This window comes from Aethina tumida, chromosome 5 (genome assembly GCF_024364675.1).
Source record: "Aethina tumida isolate Nest 87 chromosome 5, icAetTumi1.1, whole genome shotgun sequence".
NCBI classification, from domain to species: Eukaryota; Metazoa; Arthropoda; class Insecta; order Coleoptera; family Nitidulidae; genus Aethina; species Aethina tumida.
The window spans coordinates 13,465,454-13,483,455 of NC_065439.1; the positions used below are offsets into that span (position 1 = coordinate 13,465,454).

Sequence of the window (18,002 nt, forward strand, 5' to 3'; positions counted from 1 at the left end):
GTGACTTACTTTCTACAATTCTACAGGCAACAAAAGCGTTTCCTGTAAATCCAGCAGGACAACTACACATAGGAATATGATTGATCACTTGACAAACCGCAGTTGGAGCGCAAGTACCGGGGCAAGGGTCCACGCATTTCATTCTAATACATGCTTTATCTCTAGGACAGTCATTGCTTAAAATACATTCTGGTCTGCATCCTCTGTAAGGATCGCCTTGATATTCAGGCAGGCACGTGCAAATTCCGTTGTTGCATTGAGCGTTTGGACCGCACGGACTTGGATTGCATGGATCCTCGGCCTTTACAGGTTCAATTTCGGGTGGTTTAGGGTAACAGTTGGTGAACGGATCACCAATGTAACCATCGGGACATGTGCAAATAGAATTGTGGTTGATAACTGTGCAAAGAGCGTTAGCTCCGCATGAACCTGGGCAAGGATCTTTACATTTTTCGCGGATACAAGCCAGATTGCTTGGACATTCTGGATTGATGATGCACTCAGGCCTACAATTTGGTGGGGTGCCAACATAGTTAGGTAAACAAGAGCAAGATGGGCTGCCGTTAGTGTCCCGACATTGGCTGTTGGGTCCGCAAGGTGAGGGCACGCAAGGGTTTTGTACGACAGTGGGTTCGGGGACTGGCGGAGGTGCTAAAATAAACATGGGGTTAACTTACACCAACATGTGTTGAGGGCTACAATCTTACGTGGTATTGGGTAACATCTGGTGAAAGGATCACCAGTATGTCCAGGGTTGCAGCTACAAATGGGACTGTGGTTTATAACTTGACATTTGGCGTTCAAGCCGCAAGTTCCGACGCAAGGGTTCTCGCATTTCTGATTGATACAGGCTTTGTTTGTTGGGCATTCCGAGCTTACGACACATTCTGGTCTGCAGCTGGGTGGGCTTCCTATATAAGTTGGTAGGCATGAGCAAACGGCTTGCCCATTAACTTCTCTACATTGACTGTTGGGGCCACATGGGGAAGGTTGACACGGGTTTGTTGGGGCAACATCTCGAACCGCTAAATATTAGGGACATAAATTAGGTATAATGTAACACATCAAGGATTAGTGTGAATTCACACAAATCCCTCTAACATTAAAAAACAATTGCTTACGTTCTGGTGGAGGCAAAGAGCAGTATCTGAAGGGGTCTCCGGTGTAACCAGGGGCACATGTGCAAGATGGGGAGTGATTGATCACTTGGCAATTAGCATTTTGTCCGCAAGTGCCTGGACATGGGTCCATACATTTGTTTCTTATACAGGCTTTGTTGGAGGGACAGTCTGAGTTAAACATACACTCGGGCCTACATCCTTCATAAGGGTTGCCAATATATTCTGGCAAACATATGCAGGCACCAGCTCCGTTTCTTTCCTTACAAATAGCGTTTGCTCCGCAAGGGGAGGGGACGCAAGGGTTTACAATTTCAGGTTCGGGTAGTCGGGCTAAAATACCACCGTCACATTATTTTAACTTGCTTTGTTTCATTTGTATTAGCCGGATTAGAACCGTATAAGCGCACCGATTATTGGATTATTTACCACCATGTAACTTTGCGTTTTTATTAGCTGTATTTTTGCATGTGGGGAATAAGCTTTGGCATTAAGGAGGTTCACATTTGAGTTTCCTGTTTTATTTAAGCGCATTTTGGAGGGGGTTATATAGTTTTTCATGTGCGTTTTGTGTTCCGTATTCAATGTTCCGATACCGTTGGTTTATTTTTAGGGGAAAGCTTTAGTAGTTTTTATAAATGGCAGGGTTTTGGGGGGCAGGGGTGGTTTTAGAGGCGGGGCTATGTGTGGGGGCTTTTGCATTAGCGTGAAGGGCGTTGATCTGAAGCTCGTTATCGTTGGGGGATATTCCTTACCTTGTTATCCCCAATGAAGCAAAGAAGCGTTAGTATTTACAGCGGCATGCATAGTGAAACAACAGTAATTTAAAAAAATATATCTGAATTAACAAGAAAAAAGTAAAAATAAATTAATAAATTACTGATTGTTTTACTTTTAAACACAAACATGCAAAAAACCAAAATTGCAATACCACAATTAAAAAACCAAAAAGTGAAATATAATCTACAAAAATTTTTTGATATTCTTCTTCATTAAATTTGCATTGACTGATCTATCAATAGCTATCTTGAAGCTATATTCATTTACTTAAGATATCTCTATGCTCATTAATTTAAGTGATTTGACCCGTGTATAGTTTCCGTATGAAAATTGGTATTGCAACATCTAATAAACATAAAAAAATCCTACCTGGTACTGGCAGACATCCTCGGAACGGATCACCGGTGTAGCCCGGTATGCACGTACACACCGGACTGTGATTGACGACGTTACACTGCGCGTTCGAACCGCAACTGCCCGGACACGGATCGCGACACTTCTGATTGATACAGGCGAGATTCTGCGGACACTCCGGATTAATCGTGCACTCGGGACGGCAATTTGGCGGTGCGCCAACGTAATTCTCGAGACACGAACACGCAGGACTTTCGCCGCGGACCTGGCACACGGAATTCGGACCGCACGGACTCGGACGGCACGGATCTACCGGAACCGGTTCTTCTGGAAATTGAGAAGTACGTTAAGTATTATGTGGATTAAAATTGTCAGGTGTGTTAGCTTACCCTTGGGGAGTGGGTAGCATCTGGTGAACGGATCTCCTGTGTTTCCTTGGGTGCAGCTGCAAATCGGATTGTGGTTCAGTACTTGGCACTGAGCGTTGATGCCGCAGGTTCCTGGGCAAGGATCGCGGCACTTGTTGTTCAGACAGGCTTGTGTCAAAGGACATTCGGCACTGACAACGCATTCAGGTCTGCAACTTGGTGGGCTTCCAATGTATCCTGTCTGGCAGGAGCATACAGCCACTCCGTTATTGATTCTACACTGGCTGTTCGGTCCACATGGCGATGGTTGACATGGATTTACAGGTGGTTGTTCTATAAAAATGTGTCTAATTAGTACTTGAATCCAACAAAATTGGTAAATAAAAGCGTTTTATACAAATGGGTTAGGCTAATCGTGAGATGGTCAGTGTTTTACCTATTTTGGGTACGAGTCGGCAATTGGTGAAAGGATCTCCTTCGTAACCTTGGGGACAACTGCATGTCGGGATATGATTGACTACATCGCAAATTGCGCCTTGACCACAAGTTCCGGGACAGGGATCGATACATCTTAAGTTGCTGCAGGCCTTGTTGGGGGAGCAATCGGTATTCATGGTACATTCGGGTCTACAACCTGCATATGGGTCACCTCTGTATAAAGGTAGGCAAGTGCATTGTCCATTATTGCATTGGGCATTTTGGCCGCATGGAGATGGGTTGCATGGGTCTGTCGGTACGTCAGCCACTTTAGGTGGGATAGTCTTGCATTCAGTAAAAGCATCGCCGGTGAAACCAGCAATGCAAGTACAAATAGGAATATGATTTTGCACTCTACATTCTGCGTTGAATCCACAAGATCCTGGGCAAGGATCTCTGCACTTTTCTCTAATGCAAGCTTGCGTAGAAGGACAATCAGTGTTTACTACACACTCAGGTCTACAATTTGGTGGTTGTCCGATGTAATTAGGGTTACAAGAGCAAGAAGGTTGATCACCAACAGCTCTGCATTGTGCATTAGGCCCACATGGCGACGGTATACATGGATCAGTATTGGGTCTTGGAGCTGGTTTGGGTGGTGGTGGTAATTCGTTACATCTGGTGAATGGATCACCTGTCAGTCCTTCAGGACAACTGCAAATTGGATTGTGATTAATCACTTCGCATCTGGCTCCAATACCACAAGTTCCAACGCAAGGATTGGCGCACTTGAATTTGTGACAAGCTCTGTTTGATGGACATTCAGAGCTGACAACACATTCAGGTCTGCAATTTGGTGGGGATCCTTGATATTCGGGTAAGCAAGAACAAACCGCCTGGCCATTGACATCTCTACATTGACTATTCAAACCACAAGGGGATGGACTGCATGGATCGATCACGGTGGGCTCAGTGGGCACTAAAAGGGTTCATCAATTATATTGAGATCAGCATATAAGATTATTCAAGGTTAATTCAAGCGAGAGGAGTATTAAATTTAATGGGAAATTTCTTTAAATAACGATTGGTTACCAATTAGATCAAAGACGTTTATAATAAATTTCACCCAATAGTTATTTAAAGAAATTGTTTTTATAACTTAACACAAGCAAAAAACTTAAATCAACAAAGAGGTTGGAAGCATATTAAGCATATTTACAGGGAGGATATGAGTGACCAAAATACATACGTTGTATTGGGGGTGTGGGTGAACATGTCGCAAACGGATCTCCTGTGTATCCTTGAATACAATTACAACTGGGTACGTGATTAATTACAGAGCATTCTGCGTTGGCACCACAAGTTCCTGGGCAAGGGTCAGCACATTTGTTTCTGATACATGCTTTGTTAGTTGGACAGTCAGAGCTAAGTACGCATTCTGGTCTGCATCCTTCGTATGGATTTCCTGTGTAGTCTTGGATGCAAGAGCAAGCTCCAGCTCCATTTCTTTGTTTGCACTCGGCGTTGGCGCCACATGGTGACGGTTCACATGGGTTCAAAACTTCCTGTTTCTGTACAAGACATTGTACAAATGGATTTCCGGTGAAACCAGGGGCGCAAGTACAAGATACGGTGTGTGTAATAACTCTACATTCGGCGTTTTCACCGCAGCTTCCAGGACATGGGTCAACACATTTGTTGTTGATGCATGCTCTTTCGCTTGGACAATCTGGGTTGATGACGCATTCTGGTCTGCAATTTGGTGGGCTACCAATGTAACCTTGGACACAAGTGCAAGAGGGAGTGTCTCCTACTTGTCTGCAGAGAGAGTTAGGTCCACAAGGCGAAGGCAAGCATGGATTTTCGATAGGTCTGGGTGTAACAGGTTCTGGCGGGATTGGAGTACATCTTTGGAATGGATCTCCCGTTTGTCCTTCGGGACAACTACAAATTGGGCTGTGGTTTCTAACCTCGCATCTCGCCCCCAATCCACAAGATCCTAAGCAAGGATCGATACACTTCTGATTGACGCAAGCTCTGTTTTGAGAACATTCAGCACTGACGAGGCATTCGGGTTTGCATGATGGTGGTGAGCCTTGGTACCCTTGCAAACAAGAGCATACTGCGTGGTCGTTGATGTTTTTGCACTGACTGTTGGGGCCACAAGGAGATGGGTTGCATGGATCACGAATTTCTGGTGTTTTGGGTTCGGCCACTCTGCATAGTGTGAATGGATCTCCGGTGAATCCGTCAGGACAAGAGCAAGTTGGAATGTGATTGATAACATCACAACGAGCGTTTTGTCCGCATGTTCCAGGGCAAGGATCTTTGCATTTGTTTCTGAGACAGGCTTTATCTCTGCTGCATTCTGCACTGAGGACACATTCTGGTCTGCACGATTCGTAAGGATTGCCTAAGTATTCTGGTAAACATGTGCAGATTCCGTTGTTGCATTGTGCATTGGGCCCACATGGTGACGGATTGCATGGGTCTGTTTTGGGTTCTTCAGTGACTGGTGGTTTTGGTGAACATTGAGTGAATGGGTCTCCAATGTGATTCTCGATACATGTACAAATTGGCAAGTGGTTCAAGACATGACAATTGGCATTGGCACCGCAAGAACCAACACAAGGGTCTTTGCATTTTTGGTTTATACAGGCAAGGTGGCTGGCACATTCAGAACTTAGTACACACTCAGGCCTACAGTTTGGTGGAGCTCCAATGAAATTAGGAAGGCAAGAGCAAGATGGCACGCTTCCGATAATTTGGCATTGAGAGTTTGGACCACAGGGGGATGGGAAACAAGACGGTGGTGGTCTTTCAGTTGGTGGTGGCTCCTCAACGACAGCTATAAAGGGAGATAAGAAACCCATAAGATGTGTTCATTAAATATACTTAAACATTGCACTGAGATCTTCTAAGGAGACAAAGTGAATAAAACAATTAATAGTTAAATACTTACGTTGTGGTGAACATCTGGTGAATGGATCACCAGTGAAGCCAGGTGGACACGCGCAAATAGGATTGTGGTTCTTGGTGGTACACTGAGCTCCCAACCCACAGGTGTTGGGGCAAGGATCAGCACACTTCTGATTGATACAAGCTCTATCCAGGGAACATTCTGAACTGACAACACATTCAGGTCTGCAATTTGGCGGGGAACCAATGTAGGTTGGTCTACACGAGCACACTCCTTGTCCATTAACATTTCTGCACTGACTGTTGGGTCCACAAGGTGATGGATTGCAAGGATCGTCATGCCTGGGTGGTGGTGGCGGAATTTCTTTACACTGGAAGAATGGATCTCCGGTGTAACCTGCTGGGCAAGTACAAGTAGGTACGTGGTTGTTCACACGACACTCGGCCAATTGTCCACAAGTGCCTGGACAAGGATCAATACATTTGTAGGCTGTGCAGGCCAGATCGGAGGCACAGTCACTGTTGATTTCGCATTCACGATGACATCCTCTGTTGCTGTCATAAGGATCACCCAGGTAACCTGGTGGACAGATGCAAGCTCCAGCGTTGTTTCTTTCGCGACATTCTGCATTTGGACCGCATGGACTTGGGAAGCATGGCGAAGTTGGTGTTCTCTCAGTAGCTGCAAATGAATATAATTGAATATGATTGTGTTACACAAGATAAGGACACAAGAAAAACAGTATAATGGAATAATAAACGACAGTGAAAAGAAAGAAGTTTCTTACATGGTGGTGGTGGCAAAGTACAAGAACTAAATGGATCACCAATATAGCCAGGGAAGCATGAGCACACAGGGCTATGGTTGACAACAGTACATTGAGCATTAGTTCCACATGAGCCAGGACAAGGGTCTCTACATTTTTCATTTTTACATGCCAAATGATTGGGACACTCAGAGTCGTTCGTGCATTCCGGTCGGCAATTAGGAGCACGACCAACATAATTTGGAAGACAAGAGCATGCAGCTTGTGTACCAATTACTCTGCATTGAGAGTTTGGACCACAAGGAGAAGGTACACAAGGGTTGCCCACTTCTTTAGGAGGTGGTGGTACTAAAAGAAAAATGAAAATAGTCAAAGGTAAAAGTAAGAGTTAAAGAACATACATTCAATTCTAGCGCATTTAATAAACGGATCTCCTGTAAAGCCTGATTGACAAGTACATATTGGGTTGTGATTGACCACCCTGCATTGGGCAAAGACGCCACAAGTGCCAGGACAAGGATCAACGCATTTTTGATTTACACATGCTTTGTCCTGCGGACATTCGGAGCTAACTACACATTCAGGTCTACACATTGGTGGGGAACCAATATATCCTATATTGCAAGAACATACAGCGTGGCCATTTATCTCTCGGCACTGACTGTATGGACCGCATGGTGAAGGTTGACATGGGTTTTGTGGGGGTCTCTCTTCTTCAACTACGAAAAATTTTTAATATAGAACTTCTGAATCGACACTGTTTCCTTCTTCATAAAAAGGACATGCATAAAAAGAGAAGAAGGAAACGATATCGGTTTTTGTTAGTATCTAGTTCTAAAAAACAATTCTTACTGGCTTGTATAATATTGCAGACCCTTGTAGGGTCGCCTGTGTATCCGACAATACAAGTGCATGACGGAGAATGATTTATAACTCTACATTCGGCATTTAATCCGCATGTTCCAGGGCAAGGATCAACACATTTATTATTAACGCAAGCTCTACTTCTATCACAGTCTGAGTTTGTGACACATTCAGGTCTACATCCAGTGTAGGGGTCTCCAAAGTAATCTGGTACACATGCACAAGACCCTACGCCGTTTCTTTCTTTACAAATGGCGTTAGCACCACAAGGTGATGGATTGCAAGGGTTTCGAGGTTCTTCAGTGACAGGAGCTAAAAAGAAAGTACAAGGCATAGAAATAACATGCAGAGAATAGTAAAGTAGATACAGATGCACTCATAAAATTGGTTCAGATATAGTCACAAATATAATGAACCAATTTTACTCAATTCATATTTACATTAGTATAACAATATGATTTGATATGAGTACAGAAATACAGTATAGCTTACTGGGTGGTATGATAGAGCAACCAGTGAATGGATCACCGGTATATCCTGAAATGCATTGACAGTTTGGAGCATGCTTTATAACAACGCAGTTGGTGAATGATCCACAAGATCCCGGACAAGGATCTATGCAACGTTCATTTTGACATGCAAGATTTCCGGGACACTCAGCGTTTATAGTACATTCCGGTCTACAGTTTGGAGCTCTGCCAATGTAATTAGGTAAACATGAGCATGCTGCCTGGGTTCCAACCACTCTACATTGAGAGTTGGGACCGCAAGGCGATGGTACACAAGGGTCTCCACTGGGTTCTATTACAGGTTTTTCTAAAAAATATAAAACACATGCAAGAACAGGAAAGAACAAGTCAAGAAAAAAGTAATTTATCTAACTATGTGCTGAGAATTTTGTTTCATTGAAATACTTTTTTGTAAAAGGAAAAATCTAGCTACAGTTAGATGAATTACTGAAAATGAAGTGGAAGCTTACTTTCTTCAATGATACACCTAACAAAAGGATCTCCAACATAGTTCTGAGGGCAACTACAAATAGGATTGTGGTTTACAACTTGACATCTGGCGTTTATTCCACAAGTGCCAGGGCAAGGATCCTGACACTTGTTGTTGATGCACGCTCTATTTTGAGGGCATTCAGAACTAACAGTACATTCGGGTTTACATGCAGGTGGATGACCAATATAGTTTGGTTGACATGAGCATACAGCATGATCGTTTACAACTCTACATTGACTGTAGGGTCCACAAGGTGAAGGTACACAAGGATTGCCTTTCGGTTCTTCAACTAAGAAAAGAAAATAGTTAAAAGTCTGAAAAGAGTAGAAAGGAGTAAGTATTACCAGGAGGCGGTGGAAGTCTGCAAGAGCTAAGAGGATTGCCAGTATATCCAGGCAAACATGTACATGATGGCGCATGGTTTGTTACTCTACATTCAGCGTTTATTCCACACGTTCCTGGACAAGGATCTTTACATTTATTGTTGAAACATGCTTTGTCTCTTGGACAATCTGTGTTTGTTACGCATTCTGGCCTGCAACCTGTGTATGGGTCGCCAAAGTATTCAGGTAAGCATGAACAAGAACCTGCACCGTTCAATTCTTTGCAAATTGCATTAGCACCGCATGGAGATGGATTGCAAGGATTACGTTCTTCTTCAACCGGTTGTACAACTAAAACGAATAAATGAAATATTTGTAAGACACTGAAAGGGGACAAGCTAAAACGGCTTCCAATAATAATATTAAATTTAATGGAAACTGTTTGAGACTTGCATCAGTGTCTTACTTGGTATGAGGTTGCATCCGGCGAACGGATCTCCGGTGTATCCGATTCGGCAAGTGCACACGGATCTGTGATTGATGACCATACATTCGGCATTGGCTCCGCAAGAGCCGGGACAAGGATCGACGCACCTCTCGTTTTGACATGCCAAGTTACTAGAGCACTCCGAATTGATAACGCATTCCGGTCTACAGTTTGGCGCACGACCCACATAGTTGGGTAAACAAGAGCAAGCTGGAGTGTTACCGATAACTCTACATTGGGAATTCGGTCCGCATGGGGATGGCACGCATGGGTTTACTGGGACTGGAGGCTCAGGACGTTCTAAGAAATTTCATGTTTTTTTAAAATATATACATTGAGAATGTTAAACTAAATCTTACTTTCTTCCTGCAAGCATCTAACGAAAGGATCGCCAGTGAAGCCGGCAGAACAACTGCAAATAGGATTGTGATTCACAACTTGACACCTGGCGTTAATTCCGCAAGTGCCCGGGCAAGGATCTTGGCATTTTTGATTGATACAAGCCTTATCCAAAGAACAATCAGCACTGATAATACATTCAGGTCTGCACATTGGAGGTGATCCTATATAATTGAGTTGACAAGAGCAAACTGCGTGATCATTAACAACACGACAGTTACTGTTAGGACCACAAGGAGATGGGTTGCATGGTTCCGTTCTTGGTTGTTCAACGACAACTGGTTGCGGTAGGTGACAGGCAACAGTAGGGTTCCCAGTGTAACCTTGCAGACAGAAACACTGTGGAGCGTGGTTAGGTACTGTGCATTCCGCATTTAAGCCGCAAGCTCCTGGACATGGATCTTTACATTTCTGATTGATGCAAGCCTTATCGCGAGAACAATCCGTGTTGGTTACGCATTCGGGTCTACAACTCGTGTATGGATCGCCAAAGTACTCCGGAAGACAGGTACAAGAGCCTGCTCCGTTGAGTTCCTTACAAACCGCGTTTGCGCCACAAGGTGATGGGTTACAAGGCATTCTACGTTCTTCTTCAATCGGTTGAACCGGAATGGGGGAACAACCAGCAAACGGATCGCCAGTAAATCCCGGGACACACTGACAATTTGGAGAGTGTTTAATAACGGCGCAAGTCGTTTGGACACCGCATGAACCGGGACAAGGATCTTTACATCTTTCGTTGATACAGGCTAGATTACCGGGACATTCCGCATTTATAGTACATTCAGGACGACAATTTGGCGAACGACCGATATAATTAGGCAGACAGGAGCAAGCGGCTTGAGTACCGACCACTCTACACTGCGAGTTCGGACCGCAAGGTGAAGGGACACATGGGTTTCCACTTGGACGTGGTTCAGGTCGTTCTAAAAGTGAATAAAGGTTAGGAAAAGAAAAAATTAAGAGTTTAGCTTCAAGAATAAGAGTGATAATTCATTCTTTAATCCGGACATGTGTACATTCACAATCCTTGTCCGAATTGAAGAAGTGAATTTTCGTTCTGTAGTCTTCAATCTTCTTACTTTCTTCTTGGATGCAACGAATGAATGGGTCTCCAACTAAGCCAGGTGGACAACTACAGATTGGATTGTGGTTAATCACATTGCATCTAGCGTTAATTCCACAAGTTCCAGGGCATGGGTCTTTACATTTCTGGTTTATACAGGCTCTATCCTGAGCACAGTCTGTGCTTACAGTACATTCTGGTCTGCATGTAGGTGGTGCACCAATATAATTAGCTTGACAAGAACAAACGGCATGTCCGTTTATTTCTCTACAATTACTGTAAGGTCCACAAGGCGACGGCACGCAAGGATTCGTCGGTTCTTCTATTACAGCTAAAGAAAAAAGACAGTGAAGAAAAGAAGTAAGTAAATGCAAGGTTGGCCCAAAAAGATTGGACCAACCTCACACTAGGAAATAAGAAAAGAGTCTTACTAGGTTGTGGAGGTATTTGATGGCAAGATCTGAGGGCATCCCCGGTGAATCCAGGCAAACAATTGCAAGTTGGAATGTGGTTATTTACACGACAGTCGGCATTTAATCCGCATGTGCCGGGGCAAGGGTCTTTACATTTATTGTTTACGCAAGATTTATCTCTGGGACATTCGGAATTCATGACGCACTCTGGCCTACAGCCGGAATACGGGTCGCCGAAATAATCTGGCAGACAGGTGCAAGAACCGGCGCCGTTTTGTTCGCGACATTGTGCGTTTGCACCGCAAGGTGATGGGTTACAAGGCATTGCAGGTTCTTCCTTGGGAATAACTGAAAGATCAATGGATACTGTAAAATTTGGATTAAATTGCGGTGTTAATGTTAAACTAGATCTAGACTAAGTCTCGCGATTTGTATGTGGTTACTTTCTTCAATATTGTCAGTGATTAATATCGAACTTCACGATTTTTGGTGTGAGTACTGTTATCTTAAACTCATTGAAATTGCTTACATTTGTGGCAACCAGAGAACGGATCTCCAGTGTAACCGGGCAGACAATAACAAACGGGGCTGTGGTTTATAGCTCTACATTCTGCATTTACTCCACATGATCCTGGGCAAGGATCTTTGCATCTTTGATTTACACAGGCTTTAGTCAGAGCGCATTCTGAGTTTACAACGCATTCGGGTCTACAATTGGGCGGTTGTCCGAAATAATTGGCCAAGCATGTACATACAGCACGATCATTTATATTCCTACATTCAGCGAAAGTTCCACATGGCGATGGTACGCAAGGATTGCGAACTTCAATGACTGAAGGTTCTAGAAAACAAGCTACATGCAACAGCCGAAGCACAGTATATACAAGCATACATTCAACCCATACACAAAATACATTTGCCAGTTTGTGAATGGATTGTATGTATGGAAGACAAGCTTACTCTCTTCCAATACGCATCTGCTGAAAGGATCCCCAACATAACCCGAAGGGCAACTACAAATTGGACTATGGATAACTACTCTACATCTGGCGTTGTAGCCGCAAGTTCCCGGACATGGGTCTATACATTTCTGGTTTGAACATGACTTGTCCAGTGGACATTCAGAATTAACGATACATTCGGGTTTACAATTGGGGGGTGCGCCGAAATAACCAGGGCTGCATGAGCACACAGGTCTATCGTTTTGTACTCTACAAATGCTGAACGGTCCACAGGGAGAGGGTATACATGGATTACGTCTTGGTTCTTCAATGATTGCTAAAGATTGACAATAATCAATAAATGGTATTCTGTAAAGTAGCAATTAAATCTTACTGGGCTCAATTGCTCTGCAAATGGTTAACGCGTTGCCGGTATAACCGGAAATACAGTAGCACTGGGGGTTGTGATTGAAAACGCGACATTCGGCATTTAGTCCACAGCTACCAGGGCAAGGATCTCTACATTTCATACCCAAACATGCTTTATTTGATGGACAATCGTTACTTGTTACGCATTCAGGTCGGCATCCGGTGTAGGGATCACCAAAATAACCTTTAACGCACGTACAAGAACCCACACCATTTCTCACATTACAAACACTATTCGCCCCACAAGGGCTAGGATTACAAGGATCCGTTGGAATATCTAATACTAAACAAGAAGAAAGAGTCATAAACATTATATACAAGAGAAGAAGCGAAAATGAGATCAAATAAAAAAGCATGCCACCTACCTGGTATAGGATTGCAACCCGAGAATGGATCACCTTCGAAACCGGACAAACAGCTGCAGATAGGGCGATGATTGACGGCGGTACATTGAGCGTTGAAGCCACAGGATCCTGCACATGGGTCTTTGCATTTGTTATTGGTGCAGGCCAAATTCAGAGGACAATCCTGGTCTATCACGCACTCAGGTCTGCAGTTTGGTGGGGCTCCGAACATTCCTGGAAGACACGAGCATACGGCACGTTCGCCAACAGCTCTACATTCAGCATTGGAACCGCAAGGAGATGGAATACACGGTGTTATTGGAGCTGGTTCAGGTTTAACTGTAACAACAATAATATGGTAATCTGTTTAATAAATATTAATTTCCTAATACATACTTGGTCGCTTGCACTGTACAAATGGATCTCCAACAAAGTCAGGAGGGCAACTGCAAATCGGATTATGGTTGATGACTTGACATCTGGCATCAATACCGCAGGTTCCTGGACATGGATCTTGACATTTTTGGCCCAAACAAGCTTTATCCAAGCTACATTCGGAACTGACGACACATTCCGGTCTACATGATGGAGGCTGGCCGAAATATCCCACTTGACAAGAGCAAATTGCTTGCGAGTTGCGGACGCGACAAACACTGTTAGGTCCACATGGTGACGGTTCGCAAGGGTTGGTTGGTGGCGTCGGTTGCCTTGGTGCTTCTCTGCATGCAGTGAATGGATCTCCGATCAAGCCTCTGGCACAAGTACAAACGGGTACGTGGTTTACAACACTACATTCGGCGTGAATTCCACACAGTCCTTGACATGGGTCTCTGCAATGTTGGGAGAGGCAAGCCAGATGACTGGGACAGTCGGAGTTCATGGAACATTCGGGTCTGCAACCTCCGGCGTAAGGATTGCCGATGTATGGAGGAATGCAAGTACATCTTGCGGCTCCGTTGTTAACGGTACATTGAGCGTTGGGTCCACATGGTGATGGATTGCATGGGTCTTTCGGTGTTTCGATTACTACAATCTTCGAGCATCCGACAAATGCGTCACCTTCATATCCGTTAAGACAACTGCAGTAAGGAGTGTGGTTGACGACATCACACTTGGCGTTGTCGCCACAAATTCCTACGCACGGATCAACACATTTTTCTCTGAAACAGGCCTGGTGTTTGGGACATTCTGGATTAATGGTGCACTCTGGTCTGCAGTAAGGTGGAGTTCCTATGTAGTTGGCCACACATGAGCAAACCGGGCGATTTTCTTTCACTTGGCAAATTGAATTAGGTCCGCAAGGTGATGGAACACATGGATTTTCTACAGGCTCCGGAACTTTAGGTTTTTCTTCTGCGGGAGGTGTGAAACATCTGACAAATGGATCACCTTGTTGCCCTGGCAGACATGTACAAATCGGGTTGTGATTGATTGTTGTACAGATTGCTTCTATACCACATGTTCCTGGACAAGGATCAATACATTTCTGGTTGACGCAGGCTTGGGTTTGTGGGCATTCGGAACTGACAATACATTCAGGTTTACAAGCCGGTGGAGCTCCCTGGTAGTTTGGTAGACAAGAACAAGTGGCGTAACCGTGATGTGACACTAAACATCTGCTGAACGGACCACACGGAGATGGATCGCATGGATTTGCTGGTGGTGGTATATCTTGAGGTCTTGATGGTATCTTGTAACAAGATACGAATGGATCTCCACTGTATTGTGGTGGGCAAGTACAAACAGGGACATGGTTAATAACATCGCATTGGGCGTCAACACCACATCCTCCAGCACATGGATCAACACACTTGTTGTTGATGCAAGCCTGTGTCAAGGGACAATCCGGATTGATAACACATTCAGGTCGGCAAGCGATCCATGGATTTCCGAAAAATCCTTTTCTGCAAACGCAGGCTAAAGCATGATTCTCTTGACGGCAATCTGCATTGGCTCCACATTGAACGCTTTCACATGTTTCCTTTTTCTCTTCCGGCCTCAATGGGACAGTACAATGTTCGAATGGATTTCCTACCAACCCTTGTGGGCAGCTACAAACTGGAGTGTGGGTCACAACGGTGCATTCAGCTCCTACACCACAGGAACCTGGACATGGATCGGCACAAACAAATCCAAGACAAGCCTTATCAAAAGCACAGTCAGCGTTGGTTAAACATTCAGGTCGACATTGCGGGTTATAAGGAGCATCTGGTCCTAAACAAGGATCACAGATGGCTACTTGTGGGCCGTAGGGGCTGCACTCCATGTTTCCACATGGTGAAGGCAAGCAAGGTTGAGTTCTGTTGGGGTAGCTTGGAATGTTGATCGGTGGATTAAGCATGCATTGGAAGAACGGATCTCCCATGTAACCATCAGGGCAGACACAAGTGGCAGTGTGATCTCTAACTTGGCACAGTGCGTGCAAACCACAAAGATTGGAAATTGTGCAAGGGTCGCGGCAGTGTCTGTCAATACAGGCTTTGTTGATTGGACAGTCGGAATTGAGAACACATTCTGGGTGACATCCGGATTGTGGATCGCCAAAGAAGTCTGGTAAACATGAGCACACAGCTCGATCGTGCATTACTTGACAAATGGTGTTGAGACCGCAAGGGTTAGGCATACAAGGATCGTGTGGAGGTAAATAAGTTGGCACCTCGTGACATCTGATAACAGGATTTCCGGTAAGACCAGCTTGGCAGGTACAAACGGGATGATGCTTTTCCACTCTACAGTCAGCGTTAACTCCGCAACTTCCGGGGCAAGGATCGCGGCATCTGTAGCCAATACAGGCTTGGTAATCCGGACAATTATCATCCACCACACATTCGTAACCGTGACAACCAGCTGGGCCAGTTGGATCACCTCCCATACCATCAGGGCATCTACACATAGAGTTGCCATCAGGAGTGATGACACATTGGGCCCCAGGCCCGCAAGGATTTGGCACACAAGGACTAGATGGTTCGATTCTGCAGCCAGAATATGGATTGCCAATGAAGCCGGATCTACAGTAGCATTGTTCTTGGTTGTTGGAAACATAACAGTCAGCATTGATACCACATGGTCCAGGACTACATAGGGGTACCACTGCCGGTTCTTGGCAACTTCTGAAGGGGTTTCCGATAGTTCCAGATGGACAGTAACAAACAGGTTGTCGTAGTGGATCACATAAAGCTCCTTGACCGCATGGACTTGGGTCACAAGGCTTTTTAGCTTCAATACATCCTCGGATGGTGTTGGGACTTTCCAGGAAACCTGGCAGGCAAGTACATTTTGCGAAACCGTTGGATAATATGGCACATTGGGTATTGGGGCCGCAAGGTGATGGGTTGCAGGGATTGGCTGGTAGGTCACATGGGATTTGTGGTGGTTTACCCTCATATTCTGGTAGGCAGAAACATATGGCTTTGCCACCTACTACTCTGCACCCAGAATTTGGACCGCACGGGTTGGGCGAACATTCATCTCCTTCAGGAACTGAAACAAGAAATTAATGTTTTTATGTTGCCATTAAATTTTCTATGACTACAAATACTTACTGCAATTCTTGAAAGGATTTCCAGTTAGTCCTTTAGGACAGTAACAAATCGGATTGCCGTTGTCTAATTCACAAAGTGCGTTGATACCACATGGATTTGGATCGCAAGGATTGCTAGGTGGATGACACTCAATTTCAGCTTGTCCTTGATATCCAGGAGGACATTTGCAAGTAGGTCTGTGGAACAAAACTTCGCAAATGGCGTTGATTCCACACTGACATGGAGAGCTGCAACGGCCGTTGATGCAGGCTTCACTGGATGGACACTCGCCATCGTTTCTGCATCCTAAAACTTGGTCGCAAAGAACGTAGGGGTTGCCCTGGTAGCCTGGCAAACAGCGGCAGTCGATTCCGTGATTCTTGGGGATGCATTCGGCGTTCTCGCCGCAGGAGTCCTCGAAGCATGGGTTGATGCAGATTCTATTCAATCTGTCGCAGAGTTTGTTTGGTGGACAGTCTTCGTTGTATTGGCACACTGGTTTGAAGTCAATGACTGGAAATGATTTATTGATAAAATATTGAAAGATTGAAGTTGAATAATCTAATTACCTGGTACACAGCCGACGTATCCATTTCCTTGGAAGCCTTCTTCGCAGCTACAATCGCTTCCGTGATTTGTGTTAATGCATACGGCATGTTGGGCACATGGATTTCGAACATCGCAAGGTCTTTGACATGCTCTATCTATACAAGCTTCGGTAATTGGGCAGTCTTCATTGGTAGTGCACATCACTATAGAGAAGGGGTGCAGAGACACATAGTAAGAAGAAGAAACTACTGTTCTAACTTATATACAACATCAATTTATACAGGTATTTATATTTAATTTACATTTGTGCAATGTTGGTTACTGATTGATTAAGTTGTTGATTATTTGATTATTTATTTAGTGATTATAAAACAATTAATTAAACAAAATATATGTATAAACCGCTCCAAGAAAATACTGAACAAATTTACACAACGAACATTATTCTTGGAGCAGTTCGTTATTGTTAAAACATATTCCTTACTTGTGGGCGTTTTGGAGCATTTTACTGCAGGGTTTCCTTCGTAGCCCATTGGACAAGTACAAATTGGTCTGTGCATTTTAACTTGGCATTTAGATGAATTTGCACAGGCGTTAGTAAATTCACAAGGATCCTGACACTGTGACATGTAACATGCCTCAGATTCGAGGCAGTCCATGTCGGATTTACACGGTTTGGGTGCCCTTTCGTTAGGTGGTTCTGTTAGAGAGTTAGAAACATTAATTATATTACACGTTTCGACATTAGACCTAATAAAATATTTACAGAGTTTAACTTTAACTACCTTAAAGCTATTTAAGCATGCATTATTTAAGACTAGTTGTGCAAAATTAGTTAAATTTAGTGATAAATTTATAAATAAACGTAAACAAAAACTTTATACAACGGGGGTGTTTCAAAAGTATCTGGAACAAGAGGGACAAACAAAAATTATTCCTAT

The 18,002-nt window shown here is 44.1% G+C and overlaps 1 protein-coding gene across 1 annotated transcript in view; it reads right to left on the bottom strand.

Annotated features, from left to right (window-relative positions):
• Window positions 1-18,002, bottom strand: part of LOC109602801 (uncharacterized) — a 166,585-nt gene that overhangs the window by 33,429 nt on the left and 115,154 nt on the right. The window contains exons 26-51 of the mRNA XM_049967938.1: window positions 17,546-17,761; window positions 17,082-17,264; window positions 16,534-17,025; window positions 13,388-16,471; window positions 13,013-13,330; window positions 12,613-12,930; window positions 12,238-12,555; window positions 11,807-12,118; window positions 11,296-11,625; window positions 10,881-11,195; window positions 9,759-10,724; window positions 9,379-9,699; window positions 8,934-9,263; window positions 8,552-8,878; window positions 8,080-8,385; window positions 7,576-7,899; window positions 7,125-7,442; window positions 6,745-7,071; window positions 6,000-6,638; window positions 4,287-5,885; window positions 3,057-4,016; window positions 2,642-2,953; window positions 2,268-2,579; window positions 1,122-1,451; window positions 708-1,025; window positions 10-651 (exon numbers count right to left, since the gene is read on the bottom strand). Of these exons, the coding sequence (XP_049823895.1) occupies window positions 10-651; window positions 708-1,025; window positions 1,122-1,451; window positions 2,268-2,579; window positions 2,642-2,953; window positions 3,057-4,016; window positions 4,287-5,885; window positions 6,000-6,638; window positions 6,745-7,071; window positions 7,125-7,442; window positions 7,576-7,899; window positions 8,080-8,385; window positions 8,552-8,878; window positions 8,934-9,263; window positions 9,379-9,699; window positions 9,759-10,724; window positions 10,881-11,195; window positions 11,296-11,625; window positions 11,807-12,118; window positions 12,238-12,555; window positions 12,613-12,930; window positions 13,013-13,330; window positions 13,388-16,471; window positions 16,534-17,025; window positions 17,082-17,264; window positions 17,546-17,761 (14,217 nt within the window). The remainder of the gene's footprint in view (window positions 1-9; window positions 652-707; window positions 1,026-1,121; window positions 1,452-2,267; window positions 2,580-2,641; window positions 2,954-3,056; window positions 4,017-4,286; window positions 5,886-5,999; window positions 6,639-6,744; window positions 7,072-7,124; window positions 7,443-7,575; window positions 7,900-8,079; window positions 8,386-8,551; window positions 8,879-8,933; window positions 9,264-9,378; window positions 9,700-9,758; window positions 10,725-10,880; window positions 11,196-11,295; window positions 11,626-11,806; window positions 12,119-12,237; window positions 12,556-12,612; window positions 12,931-13,012; window positions 13,331-13,387; window positions 16,472-16,533; window positions 17,026-17,081; window positions 17,265-17,545; window positions 17,762-18,002) is intronic.